The sequence below is a fragment of the Psammomys obesus genome, unplaced genomic scaffold (assembly GCF_907164565.1).
Source record: "Psammomys obesus unplaced genomic scaffold, mPsaObe1.curated_primary_1811, whole genome shotgun sequence".
Lineage (NCBI taxonomy): Eukaryota > Metazoa > Chordata > Mammalia > Rodentia > Muridae > Psammomys > Psammomys obesus.
This window is the reverse complement of record NW_026596069.1, coordinates 33131387-33140613: the sequence shown is the minus strand read 5'-3', so window position 1 is coordinate 33140613 and position 9227 is coordinate 33131387. Positions and strand designations below refer to the sequence as shown.

General features: G+C 42.5%; 1 protein-coding gene across 3 annotated transcripts in view; it reads left to right on the top strand.

Annotated features, from left to right (window-relative positions):
• The window catches only part of Rasgrf2 (Ras protein specific guanine nucleotide releasing factor 2), a 218931-nt gene that overhangs the window by 136953 nt on the left and 72751 nt on the right, over nt 1–9227 (top strand). For 2 of the 3 annotated variants that reach the window (XM_055625519.1, XM_055625521.1), the window contains 2 exons: nt 1393–1500; nt 4495–4584. In XM_055625519.1, coding sequence (XP_055481494.1) covers nt 1393–1500; nt 4495–4584 — 198 coding nt within the window. The remainder of the gene's footprint in view (nt 1–1392; nt 1501–4494; nt 4585–9227) is intronic. The other variant, XM_055625520.1, reaches the window with a different exon arrangement.

The window sequence follows — 9227 nt, the reverse complement described above, 5'->3', positions numbered from 1 at the left end:
ACAGCAGGGTATGCCAGCCATGCCTTGCAGTATGTATTCATTTTGGGGCTGGGGAGTTGAGGGTAAACAGCAGGGTATGCCAGCCATGCCTTGCAGCGGGTAGGGACCAAAGGGTGCTGGGGGAACCTGGGAGTCATGTCTTCTTTGGTCCAAAAGGCAACTTAGCTGTTTGTCTGGATCTAAAGTCCAACACTTTCCTTTGGAATAATACACATGCTATGGTTTTACCTGCAAAAGAAGTTGGGAAGGAATTTAGAGGCACCATCCTGGTAGCCCCATCCTACAGTCCCAGAAATAAAGACAAGTTCTTCATTCTCAGGATGTCAGCTGCCACCCAGGGACCCAAATCATCTTACACTCTCTACATTTCACTAAAGATCATTTCACTTGGGCTAGAGAGGCAGTTTTGAGGAAAAGCTTTTGCCTAGCATTCACAAAAGCTACCCAGAAAAAGAAAACAACATTTTGCTTGTTTCCTAATGATATGTAGCTCTGCTTTGCAGCTAGTCAACACACCTGCCCAGGATGAGAGAGAATTGCCCGATAGCTCTGTTGTCCAAAATTATGGTTACTGGCCACTGTTGGCCACTGAGCATTGACATGACCAGTGCTAGTGGGAAGTTAAAATATGACTTTATTTTAGCTCATATAAATTTCCCATAAAGCCATGTTGGTTAGTGCTACCATGTGAGGAGAGCATCACTAGACCCTAAAGAACCCCTCCCAAAGCTTTCTGGGACACGGGGCAACAGAGCAAACTTTGCTTGCCTTAAGGGGCAGCCTATGCAAAGAAAAAAAAAATCTTAGTTTTGACTCCTAAGGTTAAACTTCTAACCTGAAGAAGTTTATTTTTCTGTGCTCCAAGAAAAAGCCATTCTGGAAGGCATGAGATCGACTGTGTACTGTGTGTTCTTTTTCACTTCCTGTTGGACAGAGGGGCGAGCCAAGGCCAACCTTCAGGTTCAGCAGTACCAGTGAATCACAAGCCTGGGCAGTGAAGATTATTATGTTCTTACTGTTCTACTGATGAGAATGACTTGATTCACCCATGTGTGGTGGCTCATACCTGCAATCCCAGCACTCTGGGAGGCAGAGGCAGGCAGATCTCTTAAGTTCGAGGCCAGCCTGGTCCACAAAGTGAGTCCACAACAGCCAAGGTTACACAGAGAAACCTGGTCTCAAAAAACCAAAAAAAAAAAAAAAAAACAAAACAAACAAACACAAAAAACAAACAAACAAACAAAAAGAATGACTTGATTCCACAGGAAAGCAAATTAAATGTGTAAGCCAATATAAAAATGCTTCTGATAGAGAAAGAAATCTCTGTTTCCGTGTATCTTTTTGCCCGGGTCTTTCTGCCCTCACAGCCTCTAACATTGCTGTGTTTTCCAGCAGCTGTCCTGGATTCTGCAGCAGCTGACCGAGTAGCGGACTCTGCAGAGCTGTCTCCCTGTAGATCCCCCTCCACTCCCCGGCACCTCCGATACCGGCAGCCTGGAGGTAAGAGCTCAGACAGGCATTCAGAAACAGAAAGTCATCTAGGTCAGTGTCCACTTAGTTACAAAGGTTAACTAGCAGCATTGAATGTGACAAGAATTGGCAGTGTCACTGCTCAGGAAGCCTTGCTGAAGTCTGGCTAATATTGTTGATCCCATTAAAATGTCGCTCCTTGGGGGTGACTAGTTGAGGAATTAGATTCCTTTCCCTGAGTGTAAGCATTATGAGGAGGCTTGGGAAAACCATTTTAGTAATTCTTATTTTGTATAAAACAACGTTCCGTTGCATAGGATGCTATCATTATTACTAGTGATAGAACCCGGTATATTTTTTCAGCATGCAGTTGTAAAAATTATGACATATGATTTCATAATTTGTTTTGACAAAGAACAAATTATCTGCTAATTGAAAGAGAAACTGTTCAAAAAGCATAAATAGTTTATCTCCCCATTTTCTGTCCTTACTGATCAAATACATATCCAAATCAGAGTTGTTTTGAAACATCTCCTTTCCCTGGCTCCTTGCAAAGCTGATTATTTTAAGTCAGAAGGAAAAAAAATTAGGAAACCAGATTCACTCCAGGTAATTCAAGCAAAGTGCAGAGGTTGTTTTCATCTCTTACCCTCAGGCTTCAGCTATGGCATGTCAGCAAGAGATGAAAGTACATGTGTCCAAGAGGTCCGTGCCTTTGTGGCCCCAACCTCTCCATGGACTCTGTCAGCAGCAGCGCTCAGCTGTGAGAACAGGAAGACGAGTTAGGGTTGGGTTAGGTTTGGGCTAAATCTAAGCTCCATTCCTGGCTAGTTACCAACCCCCTTGCCATTCAGGTGGTCCTGGCAAATGAAGGCCAGCCAGCTAGGCTTTCCTATCTTGTCACATGACTGCTGTGAAATGGGCTAAAACTCTCCACTATTCCTAATGCCTCAGTTGATGCAGGACCTGGCACTTTCCTTGGTAAGTGCCACAGTGGTCTTCCCTGGGTTCATTGCCACGTGGGAGAAAATGTGGCGAAGCTGCTGAGGACAGGCAAGAGTTAATGCTCACCCTGTCATTATTAGAGCTTTGTTTTATAGTCATATGTGCAGTCACATATAAAGACTTTAATTTGTATAAGGACTTATTATTTATTATCTCTCACAGAGACTTGAGAACACAGGGAGTAACCTAGAACCTGGGATAAAATAGTGGCTACAAATTGGAGAGACTGTCATATATTTTCTTATTGTCTAGCCAATATATTTCTTATTTACTGATATATTTGCCACCTGGTTTCATGTCTGGGCACATTGTGAAACTCTTTACTTCATCTATCTGTGTACCCATCTATCCATTAATAACTTAGGCATTCATCTATCCATTCTATCATCTATCTGTCTATCTACTATCTGTCTGTCTACTCTCTATGTATCTATCTATGTATCTATCTATGTATCTATGTATCTATCTATGTATCTATGTATCTATCTATCTATCTATCTATCTATCTAATCTGTTCTCTATATGACAACTATATCTACCCATCCATCTTATTTATTGTCCATCTATTCACTTGGTTTTTTATAGTATGAATATTAAAATTCAGTAGCAAGCTATTCGATGCTTTTCAGATCAGAATCATAGCATACTGTTTTTACTAAAAGCCTAGGGGAAAACAGTGACGCTGGTAACAGCATTAGGAAATTGTACACGATTAGTACAGTCTAAGAAATGAAAGTGGCTGCAGAGGCTGTTTATTACATCCTTTTATTCAAAAAAGTAAATGCTTTAAATTACACTCATTTATTTACTAGGGAGGACGTGTATGTGGTACTCATGAGACAACTCATGAGAGTCATGGGAGTTGGCTCTGTCCTCCCACCATGTGGGTCCTGGGGATTGAACCAGAGTTCAGCAGTCTGATTTAGAGTAACAGGCTTGGCAACAAGAAGCCTTGAGAAAGTTTGAGTGTATGCATGAGTGCATGCGTGTGGTCTATCCCTCTCTACCTTCTTTACTGAGCCCTCGCTGAACCCGCAACTCACTAATTTGCTAGACTTGGTGGCCAGTAGTTCTGGGGATCTGCCTATTCCCGCCTCAGCTCTGGGGTTCCAGGTGTGTGCTGCCAGGCTGGCGTTTTGAGTGTCTACTGGAGATCCCAACACAGTTCATTATGCTCTGTGGCAAGCGCTTTACCCACTGGGATGCCCCCAGCCCTGCAGTCTTTCAGTTTTAGATGGGCTACACTTAAGTCATCCTTCCTGTGGGACCAGATCAAACCAAAGGCCTCACACATGCTTAATAAGCACCCAACCATAACTGATAAATTGTACTAAAAACATGATGTAGAGTCTTTTAAAACTAGTTTTATGTTGAGTTAGAATTCATTTACCACAAAAATGTCCTTTTTAAAATGTATAGTTTGTTGGAATTTATATACTCAAAAGGCATGCAGCCATAACGATGGCTTAATTTTAGAACATTTTCATTACCCTGAAGAAAGCCTACAGTCATCAACAAACTCCCCATCTCTACCTGTCCCAGACCCACTAATCTATGATCTCCATGTTTGGATTCACCTATTTTACACATTTACCCAGAGAGACTCACTCAGTGAATGACCTCCATACTGGCTCTTTCACCTGGTACACTTCTTCCTGGATTCGTCCATTTTATAGTATGTGTCAGAACTTCTTCCCTTTCTATGATGGAAAAATATCTTTTTAAAATCTATCTGTCAGCTTATTGGGCATTTAATTGTTTCTAGTTTTTGGCTACAGTGAGTGCTACTTCTGTGAGGATTCATGTGCAGGTTTTTGCATGGACGTGTGCTTTGCTTTGCCGTATGCCTAGAATGGGATTGCTGGTATAGAATCTCATATGTGCCTCTTAGCAGGAAGGGCATCGTGCCTTTGAGCCAACCGCTCATCCAGTATAGGTATGAAAATGAGGGTATTCACTACAGAATATCATTTGTGTACCTCACCATTCCATTTCCTTTCTTTTTTTTTTAATAACCAGGACAGGTGGCTGACAGTCCCCACTGCTCCGTTTCACCTGCCTCTGCTTTTGCAATTGCCACAGCTGCAGCAGGACATGGGAGTCCACCAGGTGAGTCCACTGAGTGGCACTGGACCAGTGGTCCTTGGCTGGCAGGGTCTTGATGACCGTGAGTTGCAAACCTTGTCTTTCGTAATACTGAGGAATGAAACTAAAGAACATTATTCTGAATGAAACGAGCTGGGAGAAAAATAAACAAACAAACAAACAAACAAACACTGCATTATGTCAGTTATGTTTGGAATATAAAAAAGGTGAACTCATGGAATCAGAGAACAGCGTAGAGGGTTACTAGGGACAGAAGTAAGGGCTGAGGAGAATAGGGAGGAACCAGCCGAGTAGTACAAAGGTTCAGTTACATCGAAAGATAAGCTCTGAGCAGCTCCTGTGCAGTCTGGGGACCACAGATGATGATGATGATGATGATGATGATGATGATGATGATGATATTAATAGTAATAACAACAACAATAATATAATAATACTTGAAAACCTTGAGAGTGTGTTTTAAATGACCTGATCTCAAAAAGTGAATAATGTATTAATTAGCTTGGTTTCAGTACTCCAATAAATACATATACATATACACATCCATTATTGTATCCTAAAGAGACATAATAGATGTAAGTAGCTAAGCAACCACCACTAGGTGAGTCTCTCAAGGGCGATCTTTGGGTCATGCATCTGAGAAATTTTCTGTCCAAGAGGATATGTTACTGTCCTTGTGTTGCTCTATGCTGTCCTTCAACCTTTGTGGCACATGGCCAAGGTGTGTTCCGCCACCCCAGAATCTGACGATGGAGGAGGCTGTAGAGGGGGTGCCTCGGGCTGCCTGGCTCCCTTGTATTTGCTTTATGATTCTGAATGGTTGCCTAGTTTTCGGGACAAAGAAAATACAATAAAAATAAAATTCTAGTGCTTTAATAGGTGAAAACAATGTGTATTATCTTTGTCCTTCCCTCACAGGCAGAGGATATGATGTTAAAATAAATATGTAACTGATTCAGCACTCATTGTGTCTTTGTGTGATCTTAACCAATGGTTTTAATCACAGTTTGTGGAGCCGTGAGAAGAGATCCACTTCATTAGCTACTGCTGCTGGCCACATCTGCTATTTTACCATGGCCTGTGAACCCAGCTTTACAATAGTAACTAGCAGAAAATATCTGTATGAATTGCTTCTAAATTGATGAACAAAGAGATATGTTCATTATACAATCTGTTCAGAGGGTAGGAGGACATTATTTCTGTATCTCTTCTAAAGGGGACTCCCACAGACTCAGCACCTTCAGTGTTTCAGCATACACCTCACTGGATGCGTCAAGAGGTGTTCTTTGTTATACCTTACTCCAAAGGGTCCATCAGCATAGCACAAAACAGCCTATGATCAGATCTTGACCACACAGTTGCTTTTTAATATGGACTGCATTGTATACTAATGAACTCCCTTTGGACAAAAACATAAGAAAGATTTATGTCAGCAGAATTAGTTGTCAGTCATGGTTTTCAAAACTGAAACAAAACAAAAGCAAAGACACTGTTTTCCTTTCATCCACTTTCACAAGCTAGCCATTGCGGGCTTCCTAATTCAAATATAGCTTGTGAGGGGAAGTGATTTGCTTTAGTTCAGGATGAGCCCATTTTCCCACCATTGGAGCAGCAGTGGGGAAGGTCCTAGTTCACTCAAAAAACAAAACAAAACAAAACAAAACACAAAAAACCCCCAAAAATAACAACAACAAAAAAACCACAGCAAAGATGGACTGTTGATGAATGAGCTCTGAAACGGGGATTCTGTCTTTAGCTTCTGTGTGCATTGCTCCAAGTCAGGGAAGGAGCTCAGCTGTCCTCACAAGCGGCTGCTTCTGCTGCCTGGAAGCCTTCCTCCCTCTACAGGGAGGAGCCCTGGTGAGTACTCTTCACTGAGCTGCCCAGTCTCTCTGGACTTGATAAGTGACCTCAGTGGGCATGGCTGGTGTAGGGCAGCCTGGATCCTGTATGAGGGGCTACTGAGTCACTACAGTGCTGGTATGTTGTCTGCCTGCAGGCTGGATTCATGGTTGGATCTAGAGGCAAAGGCAATAGGGATTGAATTTGATGGTACCTGTGGCCCCACGGAGCTGCTTCGGGGTCATTTCTTACTGTTAAGATGGATAGAAAAGGGGTCTCTTTTTGCAGTACATTCCTGGGGCTTAGCCACTCTGTGATGCTGGCTCCTTGTGCTTTCCACCTGCCTGGGAGAAATGGGCAGAAGAGCTGCTTCAGTTGTCTCTGAGGAAGGGACTCAACAGAAATCGGGAACCCTTGGAACATGCGATCTTCCTGCCTGGCCAGGGAGAGAGCATGGTATTTGTTCAGGGAAAGGCTGGCTCTAGGAAGGTAATTTTCAGGATTAACAGATGCTGAGACACAGTGAGTTCCCCAGTGAACTTTGTTTGACTCAATTTACAACCAGAAGAGCCTTTACATTCTTGGTGCCCTGATGTTTTAAGCTTAGGATCTTATTTTGCTGTCCTTGCCAGGATGAAAGGGTTTATCTGTTCCTCCAGTTATCTGGGGAAATGATATATGTCACTGTAAGGCAGCTCAGTGAGTAGCTGTCTATGAGGGTCACCTGTGCTTGGTTTCACCATTCTGAAAACCAACAGCTCTGAGATGAGCATGGAGTGGGTTCCTAAGATGTTTTCTAACTTGGTGCTGACATGGCTTAAGCATTTTCCTCATCTTCTTGACTCAAATTCTTGGGACATGACTGGTCTGAGCCTGAAGCTCAGGCAGGGTCATGGAGTGAGTGTTACAAATTCGAAGGCAAGTGCTTACTAGCCTGCTACTGTGCATGTCACATAATTGGCAAGAACTGATTTCACGTTTCAACATCCACCAAACTAGGCACTGTGTCCTGCCCAGTAGGACCACCATTGCAGACTGTTGGTTTGTATTAGACCCAGTGAGAGAGGGTCCAGATTTTCTGAGCCAGCCTGATGCCTACACAACCTGAGACGTCTCTCTCAAGAAAAGCATTCAGATGTCCAGATAAAAACCTTCAAGGCCAGCCCTTGGAATACAGATGAATCTCTGGGTTTCAGATTATTCTGGTGTACATAGAGAGGTCCAGGCCAGCCAGCGCTACCCAGTGGGATCCTGTTTCAAAAATAAGCAACAACAAAAACTAAGAAGACAGACTTTTGAGGCACCTTTCAAGGCTTTGAAAATAGATTTCCTGAAGCCTAAACTTTATGGCTTTCCTTATGAATTTGCTTTTCAGCCAGCTATGGTTTGATATGAGTGAGGGCCTCTCACTCATGGTAGGGGCTTAATCTGCATGGTAGTGCGAGTGAGGAGTGGGAGCTCCCACCGAAAGGGATTGTGGCACCTGCCAGCTTCCTCTATCTCATGGTACTTGCTTTTCCAGGTACTACCTACACTGTAATTACAGTTACAGGAAATCTGTACTTTGGGCTGGAGGTTGGAGTGCTGATGACCTGCAGTCAGTCATTATCCATGTTTCTTCTAAGTTAATCCAAAGTTAGGTGATATAGTGAAAACAAACATAAGCTCAAAGAGTTGCCCAGCATGAGTATTCAGACTCCTGTGGAGGTAGTTGGATTAGCTGGCTGTGGTGCCGAGAAAGAGTAGTGTGCGCAGTCACTTTGGTTTTCATCTGTAATGTCGAGTCTGACCCCACAGCACTTGACTCTGTGGTGCTGCTTTTAACTTGATGCCAACGTGAGATGCAGGACAACCGATGGGCTCCTTGCGTGCTGTCATACTGGACAGAGCGTTATTCGAAGGCTTTTGCTTGAATACTAGAGCTCTCCGTATGAAGCAGAAATTAAGATGCATACATTTCAGATGCTTGCTGATACAGGAAGTCTGCAGGGCAGTTGGTTCTCTTCAGTCTGGAGGGACCATCGACCCTACAGCTTAGTTTTCTGGTGTGTCTGAGTAACATTACCTAGTTTTAGTCTGCCCAACTTTTTTTGGGTAAGCACAAATGTGATAAAAAATTTCAGGTTGATTCATGTTGGAGCTGAAACTTAAATTTTTATGTGGTGGGATGTTTATAATGATTCTATTGATTCTATGATTCAATATGAGGAGAAATATCCATTCTAACAATATTCAGTATTTTAGTCTACAAATTTGGAATAACTCTTTGCTTATTTATATCTTCCTTCACTTATTGGTTTATGAGTTAGTTACACTAGTATTTTTATATTTTGTAGGATTCTTCACATATTAGTTCATCCGTGAGTAACAGCAGTTTTATTTCTTCCAGGGTAACCTGATGAATTTATTTATTTTCTTGCTTTAGTACATTTGCTGGCACCAATGTCAATTTTTAATTTTTGTTTGTTTGATTGATTTCTAAAATGGGACTGGAATAGTTGGTATTAACCATCAACTTGACATGACCTGGAAAAAGACTATCAATTGAGGAATTGTGTTTACCAGGTTGATCTGTGGGCATGTCAGTGAGGGATTGTCTTGATTGTTGATGCTGGAGGCCCCAGATCACTGTGGATAGTATCATTCCTTTGTGGACAGTCCTTGGCAATAAAGGAAGCTAGCTGAGCATGCCAGAAATGAGCCTGAGAACAAGCCAACAAGGAGTGCTCCTCCATGATTCCTCCCTGAAGTTCATGACATGATTTCCTCCAATGGTGGACTTAGCTTACATGCTGAAATAATTG